The sequence below is a fragment of the Pseudoliparis swirei genome, chromosome 11 (genome assembly GCF_029220125.1).
Source record: "Pseudoliparis swirei isolate HS2019 ecotype Mariana Trench chromosome 11, NWPU_hadal_v1, whole genome shotgun sequence".
NCBI lineage: Eukaryota > Metazoa > Chordata > Actinopteri > Perciformes > Liparidae > Pseudoliparis > Pseudoliparis swirei.
Window position 1 is genome coordinate 14133486 of NC_079398.1, and position 24888 is coordinate 14158373.

The following is a 24888-nucleotide window of genomic DNA, read 5'->3' on the forward strand; positions in this document are numbered from 1 at the left end:
TGTTGTCATGGTAACGCCCTCCCCCCCCCGGTTCTCCGCTGCCGGAGCCGTCACAAACTGTGCAGCCGTGTGGAGGAGCGAAGAGGGCTCGACAGAGTTTAGACAAGTGGGGAACTCTATAAATAGGTGCATAGAAGTAGAGAAAATACATCTTTTAAATGTGTGAGGGAGTTCATAATCAGCCGTGTGCCCTGATGGCCGAGTGCTGATGGTTGGAGGCAGGTTCGGTCTGATGAAAACAACAGGTATGTGGTCCTATGAGGCCGCCTGAAGCATTGTGGGAGAGCTCTGGCTCTGCCCGGGTCAGGCGAGGCATCCAGGGCAGGAGTGGTGCTGCGGCTCCCCTGGTGACACACAACAGCTGTAGCCAATGCAATTTTTTTATTTTTTTAGGACGGAAGCTCACGTTTCCTGAGGCGCTGCCAGCCAATCAACCCTCCCGCTGCCCCGACCAGAAAATTCCAAATGAAGGCTAAAAACAACGATGCAGCAACTGTGTCAACACGGACACCCTTCTCCCGGAAAACATTTTTACGGCAACAGGCAAGGGTCGAGCTCAAACACTCATGTACTCACTCACACACACACACACACACAGCCAACACTCACAATGCAATATCGGGTTACAAAGCCCACTCCTACACTTGTCATACCTGCACGGAATAGGGAGTAGCCACACCTCTCCCCATACAGCAAATATGAGAGCGGGCTGCCCTGCCCTGGGCACACTCATTAACTCACTGACTTCAGCTGGAGATTAGAAAGGCATTTTGGGACAGCTGCCCTTTCTTCCACATGCTTCTCATCCACCGATACCCAACAACACACGTTGCATTTTTGACCGGCATCTAATCAAAATGATCTCAGGTTGTTAGCCTGTAGGAAATTAAACATATTGAAAGCACCTGCTTCCTTGAAGGCCGCAAAGGGCCACTGAATGATTTGATCTCAACCAACTTAAAGTCTTATGTAAGGCATCATATGTAAGACAGCGCCATCCTCAGTCTATTCATCGAAGAATAGTTTTTGGAGACTTTTAAGTGTTTTGGTGACTCAAACATGACCTGAAAGGTCACTTTATGTTTGTTTTTCCTTTAATTTGTCATCAACCTGGATGTGCAAACACAAAAATTGCTTTGTTGCATGAGGGTGAATATTTCAGGTAATCTGAATCACTGTCATGGTTACCTCAGGTGCGAGGTACTCGGGCGTCCCACAGAAAGTTTTCATGGTGGCGCCGTCTGTGATCCCTTCCTTACAGAGGCCAAAGTCTGTGATCTTTATGTGTCCGTCTTTGTCCAACATAAGGTTTTCCAGCTGAGGGGGAAAGAGAAATAAGACAGATGTAAGCATCGTGAAATGACTCACAGTTTAGGATAGCTAACAAGGAGGGAGGTGATGGGATTATTATTTCATAAAAGTACAAAAACATGTTCATCTGTGTTAGTTACGGTTCCACTAAGTTATTGGTCAAGTATTTAATGAATTTTTGAAATGTTGGCAAAAGTAAAATCTCTATCAGTGCCATTTTCTTTATGCAAAGATAACGCCAGTGACTTTTATGACATTTCATCGCTGCTTACCCCTCATGTTATATTTATGCTATCCCTCTTTTTGTTTTAATGAATGAACCAATCTGGCATGTGTGCATTGTGGGGTTTCCATTTGCTGCTATGGCGATAGAAAGAGGTGCGATGAGAAAAGGACCCCCCCTCCCTATCTCAAACTGAATCAGCAATGTGGTGGTAACCCTTGACACCCAAGATCCTTATATTCTTATTTGTATGGGCAAGTGGAGCAGAGGCATGTCATGATGAAGGGTAGCATGTCACGAATGCCTTTTCTACACTAGAATAAACTGATGGAATCATAGTGACATAATATATTTCTATCGGCCATTATTGCATCTTCTCTTTTTCAACATGCCAACTTTTCCTCCACAGGCAAGACTACAAACTTTAATGCAAAATTTGAAAATTCCCGTAAACACAGGTTAATGGCAACATACCATATATTGTTTGTGATCAATTAAATATACTAATTGTGCATCATGCAGTGTCATGACTTGAGGCTGCACAACCTTTTAATATCGTGTCCTCCCTCCCTCTCCCTCAGTTAAAGTCACCTGGCAGCTGTAGCTCACACGTGGCCAGCAGCGCCTGGCCAGAGTCAGCACATCCTCCAATCCTGCTACCCCGGCATTTTCAGGAGAACCCAAGCAGGCTGAGAGCCTGGCTCATAAACCCAAAGGAGATGGCGGGAGGGAGGGAGTGCTGTGCTGACCTGGCTGCTATAGTTTTATCAGCTGGAAGTAGTGGGGCTAGATGTGTCCACTGCAACAACGATAACCCCCCCACAGCCCCCCTAAACCCAATCCATCTCCGATTCAGTCTTGTGTGTCTTTTAAACGCAGATATAAAAATAAAAATTAAAGCAGCGTCTTTACTTAAGGATGATGCACATTGTCTCTGTCATTTAATAGTGCCATACTGCCAGCATATAAAATGATATAAGTTACGCATAAAGTGCACAAAAATCCCTCTCCAACAGCAGTGTGCGCATGCTATAACGGGAGGCGGTGGCAATGTGTTAAAAGAGGACTGGTGGTTATTTCTGTCGAGCTGCAGTAAGCGTGTGGACCGAGCCTCCCTCCAGCTGCAGTGAGGTCTGGAGACTGATCTTGGGGAGGCAGATCAATAAACCCTGGCCACTGCTCTCAGTGGCGGAAACCCCTATTTATATCCTGCCACGGGGGAAAGGATGGTGAGGGGGGGGGGGGGGGGGGGGAAAGGAGAAAGAGAAAGAGACGGGAGAATGAGAGAAAGTGAAGACTCGTCTCCACATCTACCTTCAGATCTCGATAGACCACGTTTCTTTCAGCATGTAGGTAGTCCAGCGCCGACACTATCTCTGCGCCGTAGAACCGTGCCCGCTCTTCTGAGAATACGCGGTCCCTTGACAGATGGAAGAAAAGCTGAGGGGTAGCAGGGGGAAATTGACAGTGAGAAGGCAGAGGAAGAGGAAGATGTTTAGTACATTGAAAATAGTGATCAACAGCATTCCGATTCACCTACAGGTGCAGATTTTGTGATGGTTAAAATGGTTTACCTCACCACCGTTTGCATACTCCATGACAAAGCACAAGCGGTCATGTGTCTGGAAGGAGTATTTCAGTCCCTGCAGACAGAGAGCGAGAACGTTCAAAGCAGAACTTGGTGATGATTCCAGTGAATTCAAGAGGAAGCTGACATTTAAACAGCCGATTGTAACACGAAACATCACGATGCCGTTGCAGCGACGACCCTTTAGCTACATTTTGAAACACAAATGTCAAGTGAAAGAGAATTTTAAAAAACCGCAGCAAAGTGTATCCAGTATGTTGAGCCGTTTCATCAACTGCTATGTGGCAAACATTGGTCCCATTCATTGCACTGAGCACATCACATCACGTGTCGCCTCCACCCACCACTTAGACCTAACATTTTGGGGGAGCCTTTCACTACAACCCACCTCAGACTTGCAGAGAAAAAGTTCACCAAAAAAAAGAAGGAACATCCAGTGTTGCTGGTAAAGGCCCAACTCGACTGCAGCCTTTGTAAGAGCAGCTCTTCAAAACATTCCTGCTAAAACTGCCCCTTTTCTCTGAATGGATGCTGCAGTGTTGGATTGAAGAGGCTCCAGAGGATCTCTGCGAGTTAAAATAAGGTTTGGTTTAGGTATATGGAGGGGCTCCTTACCGTCAAGAACGGATGCTTTGAATTCTGGAGGACTCTGTTCTCTGTGAGTGTGTGCGCCACTTCATCCTGGAAAGAAAAAAAAGCCACAAAGAGTGTTTGTGCAACTCTCACAATGGCTACCCATTTAGGTAGCAGTCATTGCTCCACTGCCCTCCCCTTAGCAGCTTTTCCCGCCCTATACTTGCTCATTGGCATCCACTCACTTTTGCTATGATCACCTCCTTCTTCAGGATCTTCATGGCGTAGTAGCGTCCTGTGGCCTTCTCCTTTACCAGGATAACTTTGCCAAAAGTACCTTTTCCCAGGAGTTTGAGGTATTCAAAGTCATGCATAGTCTGGAGAGCCAGGGGAGAGAAAGTGGCATCTGGTTACAAGCAGAAGCATTAACAAACGCATGCTCCAACTAGCCGACACAATCCCATCGACAACAACACAGAAGCCTTCAAGGCACTAGTTCACCCATCATGCAATTTCCACTCCTCTAATAGTTTAGCATATATGTAGTTGTGTCTCAGTTAACCTCTGACCTCAGCACTAAGGAGAATGTTGAAAATGGTTACGTGAGGGACATCCAATCCGGTGGCCTTGGACCTTCATGTCATGACACATGTGGGGGTTGTGAAACCTGGTGGACACACTATCTGGTGCTAAGCCACCCACGGCTGATGTTAGCCGGGGAGAGGCGAAGGAAGGTGGGCTTAAGTGGTGTAAGTGCAAATAAGGCAGAGCTGGGTGGAGGAGCAAAGTAATGGTCAACTTGGGAGACGAGACTCGGGGTCAGGAAGAATAAAAAAGGTGGTTGGCGTAAACATTTATGGCATTGAAGTTTGTCAATGTGTGGACAGCGGAAACGAGCAGAAACACAGCAGTGAAGTGGCCGTACCACTTTCTGCCTGGGTTTGGTCAGGTAGACCTCCATGTCCATGGGGTCCGGAGAGGAGTCCATCATCTCCTCCTCTTGTTTCTGCAGGCCTTCAGCCACAGTTTGGATGGCTTTAGTCCATTCTTCCCTGAGGGAGGCACAGGCAGCACAGAGATTACATCAGCCCATTTACCATCATGCAAGCCCAGCAGCCCAATCGTGTAATTGCCGTCTTATCAACAGGAAGGCAATTTCAAGTGAGAGTTCTGCCCATAGCCAGTGGACCTTTTGCAAGTGTATAAAAAGATTAAATGTGTATGATTGCGAGTGCTTCTATATGTTAGAAAAACAGAACTGTTAAACTGCTTTCGAGCAACAGGGGCAAATAATCTGCATATCAATTATTTGTGTTTTACTGCTCCATGAGCCGAGAGGTGTGTGCTCCTCGCTTGCCTCTCCTCGGGGGTCTCCACGTGGAAGGTGCGCTCGATGACAGTGGTCCACTGCAGGCAGCGGATGATAAATGTGTTGGGCTTGGGCCGTTCCGTCTTCATCAGCTGGCACTCTGACCATAGCCAGGGAGGGAGGGAGGGGAAGGAGATGGCGAGAAGGACCGGGGTGTAGGGGAGCAGGGGAGAGAGACAGACCCACAGTTAAAGCCATTTATCTTTATCGCCACCCGAACAGACACTGTCGGCCAATTTGGAAAAGAACAGGTGCACTTTGGTGGAGGAAAACAACTCGGATAACTTATCAGCCCCATTAAAAACTTTGCTACTAGAGGTTTTGATCATAATTTGGAATCTTTGCAATATTACATACAATCCAAAACTCACGAGGATTAATGAATAGATCAATAAATACAGATTCTAGTATAATTCTGGAATAAAAAAAATTTAACTTTTTCAAAGATTTATAAATGTATTGTTTTTAGAGATAAAATGTCACAAAATAGCAAGAAAGGCTTTGTATAATATCCCAGAACACAAGGTGGCATCTTCAGAGTGTTTGTTTTCTCCAAACGCTAAAGAACATTTCAAGACATTAAATTGAGAGTGAACAGAGAGAGCATGTCATATTGGGGAGATCAATGTGACTTATAATAATAAAGCATATCATCACATTCCTCCGTTACACTTAATTCTGACACTTTTGCAGCAAATAGTTGTCTCGTAAGCAGTTTGCAAAAACAATTACTCACGAACGTCTAATAACTGAATTTAGAAAGCAGCGATTTCCATCTGCACCTCCTTCAAATCAACATCTGTTCCCAAATGAAACATGTCAGCAAATATGTCAGAACGTGACACAAAATGGCCTCTGTCTGATAGATGGAGGACGGGGGAGTGGACCACCACTGAGATCCAACATGGCTCCATCGGGATGAATATGCAATCCAGCTGCAGCAGCCCCGTCAGCAGCGGCGCACCATGTGTCCTCCGTGGTGGGGTCGCGGCGGTGACAAAACCCAAAGCCGCTGATGGAGACAGAGCCTCAGAGCGGCGCCCAGACAAATACTGGGAATCAGGCGGCTAATGGCCACGATAACTCAAGAGCGTCGGAGAGGAAACATTTTGTTAAACAAACAGTATGCTGTCTAATTGCCGTGTTCAGTCATCTGCAGAGCTTATCACAGCAACTTTCTCTGATGTGAAGGAGGAGTGGGCGGGGCTGCTCTGGGTCTTTTATTTTGTTGTCAGTTTTTTTTCTGTCACAGTGTGAAAACTGAGAGTTTGGGGGGGGGGGGGGGAAACACACACACACACACACACACACACAGAGAAGAGGAATGGCATCTGACATTTCGAATGCACGTTCAGTTACAAAGCGTGTAAGCGTTGCCCTGGAGCAGTGCTCTTGTTGAAAGAAACGAGCAGTGAAGCTGTTGAGATGAGACTTCAGACAGTTTGCCAATGTCTCCTCTCATAACCGTTTACTGTGACATGCAATGATAAAGGTATGTCTGGTTAAAATATTAGAGAGGACTCATTTTCACACTTTAACCTCACAGGGTATGCTTTGATTAGCCAAGTGTCTCTGTTAATAACCACTTTTCAGGGTGGATAGAGAATCCAGATGCATGTCAAACCAAAACAAGTATGTGAACATATCTGTTACAACAGTGAAAGTAAAAACAAAGAGCAGAAACTAAATATGGTCAAACAAGCTGCCAAGGGACAAAGGAGGAAAAATGCAGTGGTTTCTCTGAAGTAGATACTCACGTGCGACAGAGAAGTTATTTAAGGGGGTTTCCAGCTGGTCAACATCTTGCGGTCGCTCTTTGTAGCCGATGAATGTACCATCACTCTTCAGGAGAAAATACCTTGGCCTCCAGGTCTTGATGTATTCTCCTGATAAGAGAAAGAGATTGAAACACAGGGATGAGTATACAGGAGACGAGCCCAAAACAACGTGCGCCAGAGTAAGAGACATTTTCACTAATGAGAAAGCATCACACGCCGTCACGTTCCAAAAACTGCTGACTAATGCACAACCACTTTGTTTACATTGTGGCTTCATGATTAACGACAAACCAGTGTTGTCCTTTCTCTTTATGTTGTAATGTCTCGAGGTGCGACCCGTTTCCTGTCATCTAATTACTATGCTGTTCACTAGTGCTCCCTAAAATGACCACCTTGTCCCCAGCTCTCTTTAAGTGTCGGTCAGCTGCGGGACAAATGGTGGTTTTAGTCGGAGTCAGGACCCTCTCTCTCTCTCTCTCTCTCGCCCCGTCTGTGCCCTTTACAGCAGTCACTTGCTATGGAGAGTGGAGACTCCTCGGGAACGTGTTAAGTGGACTACGGCAATTTAGCATTGCACTCAGAGAACACCGTTGTACTCCGGATGGACAGATTAAAATAAGTAGTATACAAAGATATATATATATTATATATAAAGATATAATATATATATATATATTCTCATTTTTTATTTTTTATCAGCAAAACCAGAGATCTTTTTTTATTACACATTCTTTTTCCTTGTTGAAGCCTGGAAGCTATATTACCCACAATGCAACTTGACGGTCAACAGTTCAGCTGGAGATTCAGGTGTGTTATGCTAGTAGCGGTTAATGAAGCCTCGCTTTGCAAATCTAAACATGATCTGTGGAGTGAGCTACAGTTGTCTGGTAAGATCCCTTCTCTCCAGCTTGAGTCACCAAGTTCTCTTTTATTCTCAAATTTGCAGCCCAAACCAATACTGCCTGAAAATACATCGATTGATGCAATCTATCACATTTTGCATTTAGCCAAAGCATCGGTGGAGTTAGGGTTTCCATATTTTAGTTAGGGTTTTATAAACAGCAACCACTCTTCTGCCAATCACTTTGTAAAGCCCGCGTCATGTTTGTCAAAGCCTCAAATTGATTTTCAAATAAAACTTTCCACAATTCTAATTTTCTGGACAACGCCCGTAACTTCCGGCCATGCGCGTGCATCCCATTCGCTTCGATACACTCGCATCACACAAATGAATCTCTCGTAGGCAGACTAAACTCAATTTATTCCGGTGATGCTTCAGGAAATGTTGCGCCAGATGTTGTGCAGACGAGGGGAAAAAAATAGCTTACATACCATAACAAGGCAGCGGCACACAGTGGAGGGACTTGAATATTTATACAGCAAAAGTGTAATTTATTTTTAATTACGGAGCCACATATTAACCCCATGCAGAGCTGTAGCAAGCTGTCCTTAATTGCCCCATTTCCTCTAAAACAGAAGTTTGGTGTGTGCGTGTGTGAGAGAGTGTGTGTGTGTGTCAGTAGGGGGAGGCAGGAGATCTGTCAATATGAGCTTCTGTTACCATCCTTCAAACACACACCTCCGACTGATGAAACTGATCTGTCAGTCCGAGACGCTGCAGACCAAGACAGCAGCTAGCGACGTCTCACTCTCGACTGGTTAGTGTTCGTCCAGATAAAATATTTACGGAGAGGAGGAGGATGTACAACACTGGTCTGAATGCTACTTTTTAAGATAAGCAACTTTGGACATCCTCAAAGTGATGAACTTCCTCTTCCTTCCTATTCTAAGTTTCTTTTATTATTTATGACATGAACACGAAACTAATAAGACCGGTGTAGCTATTTCCCCCAATATTCAGGGGGAACACTTGACATGGGAATACAGGAATTAAAGTTCAATAACATAATATACCCAAAGGCTCTGTAGACTAAACGAAGAAAGTGAAAAGTTCTGTTGCCATTTTAACTTCCATTCCAAATTACCAGACACTTCCTCAGGAGCCTTTGCAAACCTAAATAGGACATGTTGCAGATGTTTTTCTCTGTCAACATAAAAGGTGAGAAGGACAGGAAAAGGACACGTTGGGGCGGCACAGGCGGTCAGTTGACCTGCAGCAGGATGAGGCCGTGTCGTACATTTCAGCAGAGCATCAAGCCGTCTTCCCCGAAGCAAACAGCCGAGTGTAAAAACACCTGATTTACTGCCACCGGCAAACCAGTGGCACCAATCACAACAGTCGGGGAAACATCTGCTCCATAGCACAACATACTTAAGTCTTCAATCAACAGCAGATGTCCAATATGTTATTACATTTTTCATCATGGCACAGGAGGGGTTTTCTCTCCCTTTTGCAGAGTAAGTGTTTTTACACTAAACGTGGCTCATTTAGAAATTAGCTCGACTTCAGATTTGCCATTCTTGACGCTTTCCAACACAGCGACTCGCACTAGATGCGTCGTCTTAATTAAAATGCACACCGGCCAGAATCAGTTTAGTGGATTTCCCTCATGCCCGTTTCAATGCAACATAGATTACTGTGATGAGCCGTTTGTCCGTTTTTAAAACTACAAGCCTCAACAATCAACTTCCCATCAGTCAGCCATGTCACGTGCAGGTTGGCCTCCAGAGGATCCACATGTAGAGCATTATTCATCATAGGCCTTCAAGAGAAGCAGACTCCCTCGCTTCAGCATACAATCTAAATAATTCAAGCACAGAAATGGTGCCATTTAGGAGTGCATGTATTCATACACGCATAAGATGTGACTTAAACCGAGAGCCTGCTCCACACAAACACAAGTTGCCTGATTCCTTTACACTGGAGCCAGAAAGTCTCCCGAGCCTTCCAGACCAATCTGCGTTTTCTTCAGCTGGGCCCCAGCTGGTGCCGCGTTCTGTGGTCAGGTTTTGGCTGACCCATATCCCTCAGCTACAGTCCTTGCCAGCCCCCAGTGAGGACAGTATGTGCTCGATGCAGAAACAGAATCATCAGCCTCCTACCTGTCACCATGACAGCAGACCCAAACAAAAGGTACATGCTAGTCTTCCCCGTGGTGATTAAACGGTCGGTTCAAAAGTTTGAGTTTGGCAGAAGCAACGCAGCCTTTTCACATCACAGTCCTCAGATCCTGATGGGTACAGACCGGTGTTTATGCGAACGCATGCATGTGCTTGTGTGTAAATATATAGATAGATATGTACTTTATTAATCCCCAAGGGGAAATTTGTCGTAACAGTAGCAGCACCAATAAACTAAACATACAAGAATAAAAAATAAAATATAAAAAACAGGGATGAAAGATAAAGATGTATACAAGAAGTATACAAAGTAAAATCCATCCATCCATTATCAATACCGCTTATCCTCATTAGGGTCGCGGGGGCGCTGGAGCCGATCCCAGCTGACATAGGGCGAAGGCAGGGGACACCCTGGACAGGCCGCCAGTCCATCGAGGGCACATATAGAGACATACAACCATTCACTCTCACATTCACACATATGGGCAATTTAGAGATCAATTAACCTGACGGCATGTCTTTGGACTGTGGGAGGAAGCCGGAGAACCCGGAGGGAACCCACGCTGCCACGGGGAGAACATGCAAACTCCACACAGAAGGACCGCCTCAACCGGGAATTGAACCCACGGCCCTCTTGCTGTGAGGCGACAGTGCTAGCCACTACACCACCGTACAGCCCACAAAGTAAAATATAAAATAAAATATATATGTATCTATACAACATATATGCATACACAATACACAATACTAATGACAAATTAAATTAAATATAAAAATATTAAATATAGACAGTGTGCAAAATGCAAAGTGTGTGTATGTGTGTAGTGTAAATGAAAATGAAGTGTGTGTGTATGTGTGTAGTGTAAGTAAATGAAATGTGTGAAGTGCAGATCAACATAGTGTGGATATGAAGTTATTATTGCAGTTATTGCACTATGATCTGGCGAGAGGTGATCTGTGCCCCGTGAGCAGTGAAAGGTATTTGTTTTCAAAGATTACAACAACTTCCAGTTTGGGAAGACTCTGATCTTCTCCTGCCAGCTCCACTGACGCACAGCACCCAGCAGCAGGCGCATGAGTGGTCATACGTGACGCAGCGGCACACGGCATGTGTCAGCGAGCGAGACATTCTCCGTCCCCGAGGTGGCAGCCGCCTCGGTCACGTGGGCGTCGGGAAGATGACCGATGCCAGCTCACCATGCTCAGCCACAAGCCTCTTTAAACCACGGGCACTCTGTTGAATTGTGTCGCTGTAATATTAAAAAAAGGACAAGACTGCACGGTCACTGGGGCGAGGCCACGCGATGCACAGCAGGAGGAAAACAAGCTGGTGAAGGAATGTGACACTCCGGGTTTGAACCCTTCCTGAGATTAATGACAGCTACTGTGTTACTGTAACCGCAACATCTCTTCAAGCACACATTTTATGGGCGGACGTAAATGAAAGGGAAATGTTGGAGAGGCTTTTGTCATCGCTCACGACACCGACGCTCGTCTTTCACAGAGACGGACACAGAGACGCGACGCACATCCACAAAGCTCTTTCTAGACAGGAGGACACTGCCACTTCCTCATCCGTGACCACAAACCTGGTCACATGACAACAGTGGAAGCAGCTCTATCCGGTTGTCTGCGTGTGTGTGTGTGTGTGTGTGTGTGTGTCTTCCACTTTGCAGCACAACGCCTCGCACACAGTCTGCACTCGGAGCATAAACAACAAAGATGACCCTTGTCAGCTTCCTATTTACACCCATTTCCCCTTCTACTTTCATTCAGTTCTACTTTCACACTGGGGCCTTTCTTCAGCCCTGACATGATGAGAAAGTGAAAGTGACAGCTGTTAGGAGAGTAAATGTGGAAAAAGCATTATATTATTTAAACTGTAATGTAGACCCTCAAATAAAATCGATTCCCATATCCTGCTTTCAATATTTTGAATGACTTAACTTCAATGCTTCGGGGAGTAGACCCCTAATACATCCGGTGTACAGTGAGGAACACAGTGCACACTGCTGAAAAAGAACAATGGGACTCATAACACTCGGGAGCCTTCTGCTTTTAAGTCCGTCCATCGTCACCGATGTAAACAAAACCCTTTTGACGTCAACACGTTCTTCAAAACAGGAAACTGGCTGACAGGCAGACTGACCACAACCTAGATGAGACAAATCCGCCTTCGAGTGTCCGGTCTCACTGCAACTGCCGAGACGCACTTCGCTGCGAGGAAATCCACTAACGATCTCACAGCGTTTCTCATAAAAGTCAAGTGCGACAGCAGACATGTGGCCGAACTCAATCAAATTAGGAGAAGCGTTTGACACCAGATGAGAGATGAGCGAACTAGAGGGGATGAAAAAGCTACGCGGCGCACAAAGAGTTGTGCCTAGTGAAGTGGTAGTGAGACAGATCACTACATATGTTCCCCACATATGCAGGACTGCGAGCGGGGGGTGTGAGCTCAAGTGAAGTGTGTATGAGCCATGCGTACCCTGTGTGTGTGTGTGTGCATGGGAGGAGCTGTCAGGGCCTGATAGAGTGTCTTTACATGACAAGCAGCTGCTGAGGTCTGGGATGCGCACTGGGCAAAGTGGAAAATAATGAACGAAGAACCGCTGCCAAACACAACAGAATTCATCTTTATTTGCCAACTGCTGCATGGCCCTGTGTGTGTGGACAGCTCCAGCCTGTCACTGCCACGCCCTCTAACACACACACACACACACACACACAACAACAACAACAAGGTAGGGCCACAGCTGTACATTGTGGAGCATCATCTTCTCTTACAAATCATAACTCACTGCATGTCTATGCATATTAGTTTGCGATCTGAAAAAATACCCCAGTCAACTTTAACTTAAAACAAGGTCAACTTTTATCTATGATATCTATTCGACATCTTTTAAAAGTGAATCGAAGTGAATCGTATTGCAGATGCTGAAAATTATGAGAAGACCTTGTGCAACCTTACAAATCACCCGAGTCCTCAAGGAAAAACAGACCCACAGGGATTTACATTTTAAAATGTTTTCTTGTGACCCTGAAGCCATTTGCAGTTCAACTTTGGCTTATGATGACTAAACAGTAGGGGCTGGCGAGGCAGACTCATTAAAGGGTCAATCAATAAAAGAAAGAAAACATTGTGGAAGGCTTTAGACAGAAGGGAGAGCGCGAGTGACAGAGGTTAGTGAGGAGCGTCCTGTTCTGTCCGTCTCCAAGTGACAACGACAGGAATGTTGCGGTCCCAGCTGCTGTGGCTTGTTGGCTTTTAATAAGACGCATCATGCAGCATTCATCGCGCGGCCCCCAAAAGGAGAGGCCACAGTGTCCTTACAATGCGTCTGAACTAACAGCTCCGTTGCACGCCACCCCTTCCCCTACTCCGTCTTAGTTTGTTTACTTCAAAAGGAATTGAATACAATTTCAAGAACAACGATATAAATAAAAAGAGGCCCACCTCAATCATTTGCCACGAGATAAACTATGCACACACACGACATGTGACTGAATGTAAGCACTCGCAGTGTGAACCACGGGAGGGTCAGACAAAATGTGCCTCTCAGTGCCCACACCCAGTGGTTGGACTTCCTGAAGGGGCTGCTGTTGGGTTTTGTCCCCGTCTGGCCATTCATGGCTTGGGGATGGAAGGGAGGGAGCCAGTGGTAACTGCATGAACTGTGCGTGTGTATGTGTGTGAGTGGTGAGAATCGGATGAGGGGGGGGGGGGGGGGGGTAGGCGGAGGTTGAGGATTAGGGAATTAGAACTCCAAAGCGAGGGGGGGGGGGGGGCTGCGCCTTTTGTTGGTTTTTCCTCAGCCGCCCCCGCCATCCCTTCGGCCCTTTTCTGCCGGGTCCTGCCTGTAGGCTGCAGCTGCGGCCTGCCACCCCGTGCCCTGCATCTCAATGAGCCGCCCGCTCCAGAGGCTCCCTGATGCAGGGGTCACCACTGAGCCCCAGCAACGACAAACTCCGCCCCACACCATCCGCTGCTCTGAGCCGCAGAGCTCTGGGCTGGGCTTCTCGTGCTGCCCGGACACCCGTCTCCCCATTTGCCTCTGTTACTGTGACCATATAAGGAAGGACCAGGCTCATATGCCATCCTAAACTGTCCAGGAGTGTGGGCTCCTACATGTTGTGCCCTTCTCTTTATGTCTTCCTGACATCCCCCTCCTCTAAACACCTCTTTTGTTGGCCCCTCTCTTTCCCATGCAGCTGGATGGGGGACTCCATTGCCAGCGCTTTGGCAGCAGCATCAACAGGTTGCGGGGAAGGGCCACCCTGGCCTCCAATGTAGCCCTCTCTGTCTCGTCCCCTTATCCCTCTCTCTTTCTCCCTGTCACTGCGGTTGCCGCTGCTACCCCAACAGGAAAAAAAAACACGGGGGATGGGGGTTGTGCGATGGAGGCTGCCCTGCTTTCTCACGCTCGTAAGAAAGCCCTCACTTCTTCTCCGTGGTGAGTGACACCTGCTGATTACCATAGAGACACTGTGGGGAGACACTGTGGGAAGTCCCCCCCCTGCCACACTGGGGCTGAGATTTGCCCCCTCTCCCTGGGTAAACAAGCAGTCCATGGATTAGTTAACTGGGTTACTGCATGGCAAACAAATAAACACGCGTTATTTACAGCAAATTAGTGCCAATGAACTCTCAATGACCAGTGTAAGATTAAATGCCCCCAAACAATAAAGGGGTTACTCCAGAGGATGCTTCTTTTTTTTCTGGAGACAGCTGTGGAAAATGAAATGATAATAGTATGAGAAACCTTTTTGTAAGGCCTCTGAATAACTTGTCAAATATGTTCAGAGGAACACAATAAGCTGATGTGGAGGCTGTGGGGACATATCTGACCATGCAGTCAACTCTTAGGTCTGCAGACAGCTGAGCATCCCCGCTATCTCTCGTCCCCCCTACCCTCCCTAAACTGGTGCCAGTGATGTGATTGATGTGGGAGACTGGGAGCTTTCTCCTGGTCCATAGCCGCTTCCGCCATGGGTCTGAGTTGTCAGCAGGGTCATTGTCCTAGCAACAGGATGGTGGAGCTGTGGGCGAGGAGTGTGCGCTGGAAGTGGGAGGACCGAGAGGGGGTGAGCTGGTGGGGACAGAGGCGGAGAGAAAAGGGGAATTTAGAAGAGATGAGGAAAAATGTGGGATTAAGAAAGGAAGCGAACAAGAGGAAGGACAGTGAGGAAGAAAGCGAGGCAACAATTGAGACAAAGAAAGAAAGGGAGTAACTGACACAGAGTGCGCTGCCGACCAGTTGTGGCGAGCAGGCGGACTTTACACAGCAAAGTAAGCACACAGCAGGCTTGTCGCGAGGGGAGGCGAACGGTGGAGGTGCCACCTCCCTCAGCCTCCTGGTCCCTCCAACATGCCAGCCTGTCTGTCTGTCGACAGCTGCCCCTCAGTAATTTACTTCTCTCCACCACATTTAGCAGGAAGACTGCTTCCCATTACCCTCGAGCAGGGGGTCCGCGCTGACGGCCAGACACCCGGGCAGCACGCTGGCTTCCCGGTGTGACACCCTCTGCTGCTGGACCGCGCCTACAGGGACTCCTTTCCTAGACCGGCAGATCAGCTGGTGATCAACTTGGTCGTGTCAGGATATCAAATGATCAAGACTTGAGTTATTTATCGTTTAGTTCATTGCAAAACGTTGTTTAAAGTTATGTATGCGACATCTACTTTAAGTAGTTTAAGTCATCGCACTAAATTACCCGTCATCACAGAATGATATCTCCTAGTTACCTTCGCATTGAAAATGCGGAAGGTTATGTTTTGATCGCCGTGTATTTATTTATTTGTATGCGTGTTATTCACGTAACAAAAAAAGTTTTAAACCGAATCGCATGAAATTTGGTGAGATGGTTGGTTATTATCCGGGGACCATGATTAGATTTTGGGATCAATCGGGTCAAAGGTCAAGGTCATGCAAAGGTCAACATCTTCTTTTTACCGTCAATTTTTATCCAATTGGCATGCAACTAATGCCAAAATGTTCATAATTCAATGCCCACTCTTGTGATATGCGAAGGTATGCGCTCTGCCGAGTGCCCATTCTAGTTTACTCAGTTTTGCCCTCTACAAAAATCCCCATTATCTTTTCCATAGTTTCTATAATATATTTTCCACACACATTGCCCTTCCATGATTATAAGAAATATTGTAGGAATCTTAAATCTTCTCCTTTAAATTATTTATCTTTTCATAACTTGTTTTAGAGAATTGCAGTGTAAATGAATATCATCACTGGCTGAATGGAGTTTTGAAAGTATTATTTGTGACTTTTTATAAATGAAAGAAGTCCCTTTAGTTTGTACAAATAGAGATACACAATAAGTTTAATAATGTATATATATCTTTAAAACTATATAAATAATCCAATCATTACTTAAGTAAGGAGTAGAGCATTGCATAACTAATTAAGGTAACTTTATTGCCATGACACATTATCCACAAGCGTCAAGATAAACATTTTGGGATCCACTTAAAAAGGACGTAATAACTTTATGTACACTAGAGACTTGTTTGTTATGTGCAACAGCCTCACAGCATAGGCGTACATTTGCAAATTGCTCCAGTTCTGCAGTACTTATGGTGTCGGTTTGTGTGCGTGTTGCAGCAGTGTGTGGCCCATGACAGCCATAATGAGGGGATGTGTAGGAGCGGCAGCGCTGGCAGCCAGTCAGCATTGCAGCACCATGAGACATTCTTAATCAGGTGGGCCTGCTCCTTTGAAGAGCATTCAACAGAGCAGGGAGAACCACATTCCCTGTCTGAGATCACAAATGCAGAAAGAAAATTAATTGTAATAGTGTCTGGCAGACGTATGAGATGCCTGCTCACCAGATGCCTCAGACACAGATATGAAAAAGTTGCCACTTACTACCGTGTCTGGCGTTTCACAAAACCCATGCATGCTTCTTTTCCTCCGTCTCTCCCTTTTCATTCCCACTCTGCGTCTCGTGCCATTTCCTGGACCAGCAACCAGGTCTCGCTGAGAGGAGCAGCTCATGTCCGTCCTTCAGCCGCATGACCAGCAAAGGAGCCAATCAGCTGATGAGCGCCGAACCGCGAGAGGGACTGCGTGGCATGTCGCACACAACATCCATCCGCTCTGCTGAGGACAACTGGGTCACTGAGCAATGTTCTGTGAACATCACAAAGACGCTGCTCAACTTCTGTCTCCCTCCCTCTCTCTTTATGTTTCCCTCACTATCTCTACGGGTGTGCCCTCTTCCTTTCCTCCCTCTCTCATCCCGCCCCTGCTCTCATTCGAGTCGGAGCCAGCTGAGCGTGACACCCAAATCCAACAGTTGTTGTGGACTTCGTTAGCCTAACGAAGGGGCCGACTCTTTGTACTTGTCAGGGAGCAAATGACTCAAACAAACAAGGGCCAGGCAAGAAGGGAGGACAAGCGAGCGCTGTTCTGTTGAGCTTGACTGGGTTCTTGGCCGCGGCACTTCCCTGGAAACTAGGGAACCCACAATCTGCCTCTTTGATGTCTGATGACGCTCTGGCTTTGATGGAAACTTCGGAAAAACACACTTGCAAAAAGGAATAACATGCTGCTCGGTCTCTGTGGCCACTAGAGGCCGTAGGCACGTTCAAAGTGTGTGGGTGCACTCTGCGAAGGATCTAAAGCAGAAGTACCATTTGGGGACACATAACAACTGGTTATGATAGTAACAAAGTTACAGTGTTCTAGCAAGCCTGTACTTGTGATGCGGTCTGTGCATAAGGGCACTGCGTAATGTCCTGCTGGCAGTGGAACCTAAATAAATATCCTTCACACTGTCCATACACTCAAACATTTGCATGTCCAGACGTACGTCCAAACGACTCCCGTCCTCGTCGACTGCTTTGTCTTGCGTTCCAAAACCGTCCTTCCAAAACAGAAAGCCGAGATAACAGTCACAGCAACACATCCGAGGCGGTGTCCGCGATCCAGACGCATTACTGCAGCACAAGGCTTAGGGAGAAAGTCTGAAGGTGTGTCCTTCAGAATGAGATCATTTCACTGAGCGCAGCCTGTCTGGAACAAATGTGCAAAGCACCTCAAGGCTGAGAATCTACAGCACTAATGACAGATTAGCACCACTGGGGGGGTTACCGGTTACGACGGCACAATGCTTGCTCTCCTTTCATTCAGGAGCCTCAACAGAGTTTACACGTGCGTGCTGAACATGAATAACCGGAGTGAGCGACATGGATGTGGACAGGAGCCGTCCAAGCTGCTGTGCATGTGGCCGGCCCACCATTAAATCCATTCATCGCGTGGCACCATTAAATGGACCGTATTGGAGGAAACGGACACATTTTAACCGCACCTTCTTTCGCCAGGGCCGATGTGAATGCAGCGTGGTGCTAGATGGCGTCCACGGAACACACACACAATGTTGATGGAAATGCGGAGGGCTATCTTTTGTAAAACATTAAATTGTTGTTTTGAGTGCACACATGGGAGTAATGAGCATGCTCAACACACTTGGAAGCGGTAGAAGCCATTTATTATTACGCCCACACGGAGATGTGAGTCACTTGGGTGGCGCCACCACACAATAAAGATACACTCAAGGTGCAACATGGATGGTGGTGGAGCTTCCCGGCTGAGGTGATGGACAGCAAGACGGGGCTACGACAGGTTCACCTTCTGTGCAGCGGCTCTGGGGCAAAGACTGCGTGACACTAAAAGCCTTCCTGTCAAGGAGGCAGGTGGACGCTCTCCAATCAAAACACAGAGGCTCTGGGTGACATTTCACAGGGCACAGCTGCTGGGCTGCGACAGGATGCCAACTCACTATTCCTGAAGGGTTGTTTGTTTAGAGAGTGTGTGTGTGTGTGTGTGTGTCTGTGTCAATGCCATAAGTCTGTGTGCGTCTCCTGCCACACGTTAGGAGTCACTATTTGACTCTTCCAGTTACATTTTACACTTGCTCTCCATCAGAATACACCCTTCTCCTCAGTACTGCAGAAGGTATGAAAATAAATGACCAAGCAAGTTTTGTGGCACAAATAATATACACAGAAAGGAACTAACCTGATGGAAATAACTGAATGTACTGATTTACAGAATCAAGGGCACTTATGACCAAATGTGTGTCCGTCATGCCAAAGTAAGGGCAGTCCTGCGTTTCCCCTCAAAAGACCCAAACACGCAGTTTGCCCCTGACGCCTCCGATGCATGTCAGAAAGCTACGTAATTACATATAGATTTTGCCTTGTTAAATATTATAAAGAGCTGTAGGAAATCCTTTTTTTGTGGCTTGGATAAAACTATATTATTATCATCTACTTCCCAACTACTTAACAGAGCAGCTGCAAATGGAACACCAAGAGCATCCAGCGTTTTATCCTTTTACTCACTGGAAGGACCAGGGTGTGTCGGCCTGACACCAATTGAGCCAAACCAGGCTGACTCTTTTCCTAAAACAGCAGCCCGTTAAGCTCTTAGCCTTGAGGGGGCATGGGCACACTAGAGCGGCACCTTCTCAGTCTGTGTGTGTCCCCCCCCCTCCTCCTCCAAGACACCCAGGAACTCTCCTTGTGACCTGCTCCCATCACCTTATCCCCCGAGTCAGTCTTTCTTCTTTTAAATTAAAAGCCTCATTCCTTGGCACGGGGCCTCGGAGCCTTCAATGGTTTTGGAGAAGTTCCTTATCCTACTTTTCCCCTGGAGGTGTAGGTGGCTGTGGAATGGGCTGCGTGAGACCGCTGCAGTTTGAAGGCAGAGTTAGTATGCGCACATAAAGCTGCTTAAAGCCAGCAGATATGCGAGGAATGCTTCTTCATCCAAACAACAGGACTCACGCCCAACACAGAGCCACACAGCACTGTCAGAGCAGCTAAATGTGGCCCTCCAGGGACTCTGCAACTGCATGGCCCTTTACATTAGATCTTGCGTTTAAATACTTTTACCCGGTGATCAATCGCCCTGCACACGTCATTCTGTTCAGGCAAGCCTGCAGCATTAACAATCTGTCAATAGTGCACCATAGTAAAGTATTGCTAATCCAAGGACCTCAGGAATGAAGATAATGTGGATTTGGGAAATACCTAAACCATTCGAGTAAAAATTAACAAGTGTAAAGCGTACACCATTTATGCCCCAAAGCGCAATGTAGTTATGGAGGACATAAAAACTGCCATGTGCATGTATTCATCAAGCAGAAGTACTTGTTTTGCAGTTTAAAAAAAAAAAGGTATAACCATGCATCAAGAAGGGATTTGGAAATATTTGCATATTCTTTCTTTACCAGCTTTGTTAACAGGCAATGTTGTACAGTTGGGGTTTCTAGTACATGAGCTAACGAACAGTTTACAAAAAAACACACAAAAGAAAGCTGTGGAGTTGCATTTGAAACTATCTGAATAAAAAAATGTAACTATTTACAAATAATCAAACTTAATATTTGCATTTACCTCTTTTATGCAGCCATCCCTCCTTGACAATCACCACATTGGTCATGTTAGTGGGCAGGGTGGAGGATCCAGGTTCCCCGCAGGGAGAGACACAGCTTTGTTGACCAAGTTTCCTTCACTCAGCCCTGAGAGAGCCTGGGGACGAGGCTCTGGGATGTACAGCTGCCCTTCTCAATGGCGTTTACCTATTGGTTCAAGAAAAAGACAAGTCAGCCCCGTATTGAGGTCAAATATGTGTCCACGTCTGAATATTAACCCTCAGGTCAACATAGCAGAGGAGAGGCAGTGGAATCGAGAGGACCGTAGTTTGTTTTGGACAGTTAGTTCATGGGGAACCTGCAACAATGCCAGATTAAAATATCTGTGTACAGCGGTGGTTTTGGTGTTCACAATTAAGTCTCATAATATTGGAAAAGATCATGCTGTTCATACGCAACCATTCCTGGTGGGGTTTTAAATACTCGATACCAGAAGAGCAGGGAAATATAAAATAACTAGAATGGGCACTAGGTAGAGCGCATACCTTCGCATATCACAAGATTGGGCATTGAATTATGAACATTTTGGCATTAGTTGCATGCCAATTGGACAAAAAAAATGTATCTATAAAAAAAAAAAAAAAAAAATTTTTCTTTCCATTACCCTTTGACCCGATTGATTGATCCAAAATCTAATTAAATAATAATAATAATATATCCAATCATCATTCCAAATTTTCGTTCATTTTCTTTTGAGTTTGAGTTTTATACAATATAACAACAAATAAATAAATGCCGATCAAAACATAACCTTCCGCATTTTCAATGCGAAGGTAATTACATTTTACAATTCGGACACAGGTTGCCTAAATGCCTAAACTAATTAAGCATTTGCAAAAATTCACTCAAGGATTCAAATCAAGGATTTCCCGCCACAATTGCATGAATACTAGGCAAACTCCATCCGCTAATGAAATGCATGTAATATAAACAAAAGCTCCAGAACAGCTACTAAATGGGCCTGGAGGTGAGGTGGCGAGGTGAAGGTGCATCGTTTATGTGAGTGTTGGTATTCACACCTGACCAGTTGTTGTAGAAGCATTACAACAACGCTCCTCGGTCCTGGCAAGGCTAACTGCCAGGCTGATGTTTACACATTAGATTATTATATCATAATCACACATGAAACAGTCATAAAACTGGAAAATGTGACACCAGTTGTAAAATATGCAACGGCCTTCAGAAAGATGTATAAGTAAACAAATGGAGCATAAAAACTAAATAAGGGGAACAAAGATACAACAATGATCTCACCATGTATGATAGAAAACAGGAGAGGGCTGTTTCAAATATAATGAATTGTTTTTTTCTGACAAAAGGGCCGAATTATACCACAGACTTATCGGTGATTCATCAACATCGTATAAAAAAAAAACCTGCAGGCTAACTTAACCAAACACTTGACCTTTTGTCACATTAAAACAGCTTTGACCGCAGGGCAGCAACAGAAGAATGATCATTCACCAAGCTGGTTCACACAGATGTCCCATACTGGACCGGGCAATCTCTGACCGTCAACTGAAATCAATTTGCCTGCTGCTGCTCAGTCAGAGTGCGGCCATCAAAAGAGAGTTCTGTTTGAGTGGCCTCATCTCGCTCACTGGGGAGGACAACAACAGGAAGTGGATGTGACTATTGACAGACTTTGAGTCATATCAGGACAGCCCCGGGCTTCAATACGTCTCAATGTGCGATCAACACGCCGCTCACTGCCAATTCTGCTCGAGCCAAAGTGAGTTTGTGAAAGCGGTTTATTTCCGCTCGGCGTTTGTGTTTATTGCACTGGGCTCGTGTCACACAGTCGAGCGGGACTTTTTTTTTAAAGCACACCAAGTGCTCTTCAAACTAGGAATCACACAAACCGTTGGATCTCTCCGACATCTTAAGAGTGCACTCTGTGACACCGGCACACACATTATATACACACATCGGGATACATCACACAAACAAACTTGTGCGCACACACACACACACACCACAGCCAAAAAAGCAAAACATGCACAAGACCGGCTCCGGAGCCACAACAGAGCTCTGCTGTTTTAATGGGAGCGACCTGTTGCTGTTGCGGCCTGTGTGGAAAAGCTGGGCTGCTGCCAGCGCTGCAGCGAGCAGCCACTGGATGAACCCAGTACCCCGACGGTGGGTCACATGGTCCTCAGGCCTCCGGGCCACCGCCCGCCCGCCCCGTCAGTGCAGCTTTCAATCATTCATCTTTCTGGCTCTGGCTCTCGGGGCCATCCCATTCAATGCAAATCATTCTCATGCAGCAAAGACGCCACACACAGAGTCTCTCGCTGGGCCGCGGAGGAGAGTCCCATGTGTTTACGGCAGGGAGCCGAACATTAGGCCAACGTCACCACCACGCTACTCCTTTCATCACAGATCGATACGAATCTGTTTTCGACTGCTGCCGCTTGGGTAAACAAGAGCATCAGCAGCTGATTTACGTTCACAATGATGGAAGATTACACTCGAATATATGAAAAATCAAACGACTAAATGAGAATATCGAATATGCTCACCTGCTGCTGGAAAACAGCTCCTGACGCGACACTTGTTTTGAGTTCAATGCCATAATGAAACCAGTACGATCTACTTCACAGTGCCAAGTTCCTCAATCAAGTTCTCTGAAAGCACATCACTGATGATAAGAATAGTGGGTAGGTGAAGATGAATACCAAACCACAGCGACTGTAATCTTGAACGCTTCGTAGACTCACTGCTTTAACCTGGTGATGACATAAACAGCAGCCCCTTTAGGACTCATGAAGAACATGTATGCATTTCAATATACACCGATTGTAACAACCTTTTTATCCTTCAAAAGAAAATCTGCATGACACGCACAAAAATGTGCCGGTATATTTGGTTTGTTGCAAACCAAATTACCTGCCTGTTAATGTGAGCAACCAGGAAACAAGACGAGTGAAGATGAAAAGTATGTTAGGCCGCAGTGTTCTCAGATCGTGTCACAGAAAGCAGTCATGTGATGCTGATGGTTGACCACCAGCATTAGAAGCGTATCCTTCTCAGAAAGAATACATCTAATCTCGTGTGGCGCACAATAACTTTGCCTGTGTACAAGGGCAACATTTCAAGGAGCATTCCCCAGATTCTGCATGCGACTGGTGGCACAATTGCTTCAACGGGGCCGCGAGGGGATTGGGTGGGATGCAACTGGTATTTTCTAAATGGAACAGGGAGAGCCACTGGCTGCATCACTGTGTCAACTTGTTGTGTCTTCCCCAGTCACATGCCAAGTACACACACACACACACACACACGTCTCATGACTGGTAAAACAAAAATTTCTAAAGGCATTATGGTACAACATGTCAGGGGAAAATGTACTCTTCCCAGACTGTACATACAAGTGACCTCTGAGAGGCAAATTACAGTGAGTTAGGTTGAGTTAGGTTGAGTTAGGTTGAGTTAGGTTTATCTCAAGTTGGACATTCAAGCTTTGCATCAACTGTCCTGCCCAGCCATCTGGCTGAGAAACAACCAATTTCAGTAACATTATGCTGCACATTACAGACGCTTCAAAAACAAACCCTCTTGACTAAATCCCTGTAGCAAACAGTGATTTAGTGAATAAATGCATAACTGTCATCATTGTAGGTGGGATGTAAACAGCGACGACAGTAAAACACCAAAACAACTACCCACATGCATTTTGCAATTATACCGATTACAAGGAAGGACAATATGAATATCACTCCATTATACTTTTCCTTTGCGACTTCCCCGAGGAGCAAAATGTGGACCCAAAGGAACCCATATTGTGAACCACTACAAGGTAGCATCTAGTCACAACAAAGATGTACGACGCTGGATCCCTGGACGTGAACGCACCAACAGAACAGCAACAAGCTAGCGAAGCTAACGAGTAGCTGCAATGATGGTCCTGCCCGTACCTTTCTCACTCAAACGAGTAAACAAACGCAGAGGCGGTTCATAACAATGAATGAGCTGCTCTCTTGTTGAGCTCATTTGTTTTCATTTGCCTCCTGGGCCATAAAGTACCAGCGAAAACAACTTTCTCGTAGAGGTGAACCGTTTAAAGTAACATGACTGCAGATATTTGTGCCTGAGGGCTGTGTCTCAAAAGTGGTAATTGGCCCAAAAAAATAATGTTAAACTGAAGACAGCCTCGCTGTTTGTAGACAAATAACTACGCGTGATATGCGAAGACGTTTACACGCCCTTGACTTTACAGCTACATAACTTCCAAGCGGAGTGAAGTCAGGAAAGTACCTCATTTCAGGTTTGCATGGAGCGAGAGAAAGGATATGGGGCCTAGCAGGGCAGCTTGGGAGAGAATAACCGCATCCCATGTAAGTACAATGGGGACCTACCCTGTCTAGCTGTCGCCCTCTTGTAGTTCACCATGCGAAGGAAACGCGGACATTTACCTGCACGGGAATTCAACAATGTGTCCGTCTCATAATAGTGAGCTGTTTCGGCGGTATATTAAGTTGATAAGTCCTTCAACAATCTGGACAAAAGTGCTCTCATTTACTCCGTTTCTTTGCTTTTCTTCTACTACACCTCCCAAACGCGCTGT

The 24888-nt window shown here is 46.0% G+C and overlaps 1 protein-coding gene across 5 annotated transcripts in view; it reads right to left on the minus strand.

Moving 5' to 3' along the window:
* akt1 (v-akt murine thymoma viral oncogene homolog 1) overlaps window positions 1-24888 on the minus strand; it is a 30629-nt gene extending 5741 nt beyond the window's left edge. Inside the window, exons 1-11 of one of the 5 annotated variants that reach the window (XM_056426063.1) lie at window positions 24737-24888; window positions 22844-22948; window positions 20284-20468; window positions 6822-6950; window positions 5053-5164; window positions 4621-4747; window positions 3941-4072; window positions 3738-3803; window positions 3109-3177; window positions 2849-2974; window positions 1189-1317 (exon numbers count right to left, since the gene is read on the minus strand). In XM_056426063.1, coding sequence (XP_056282038.1) covers window positions 1189-1317; window positions 2849-2974; window positions 3109-3177; window positions 3738-3803; window positions 3941-4072; window positions 4621-4747; window positions 5053-5164; window positions 6822-6950; window positions 20284-20329 — 936 coding nt within the window. In that variant the 5' untranslated portion in view covers window positions 20330-20468; window positions 22844-22948; window positions 24737-24888. Of the gene's footprint in view, window positions 1-1188; window positions 1318-2848; window positions 2975-3108; window positions 3178-3737; window positions 3804-3940; window positions 4073-4620; window positions 4748-5052; window positions 6325-6821; window positions 6951-20283; window positions 20469-22843; window positions 22949-24679 lie in introns of those variants that run through there. The other 4 variants (XM_056426060.1, XM_056426061.1, XM_056426065.1 and 1 more) reach the window with 4 other exon arrangements.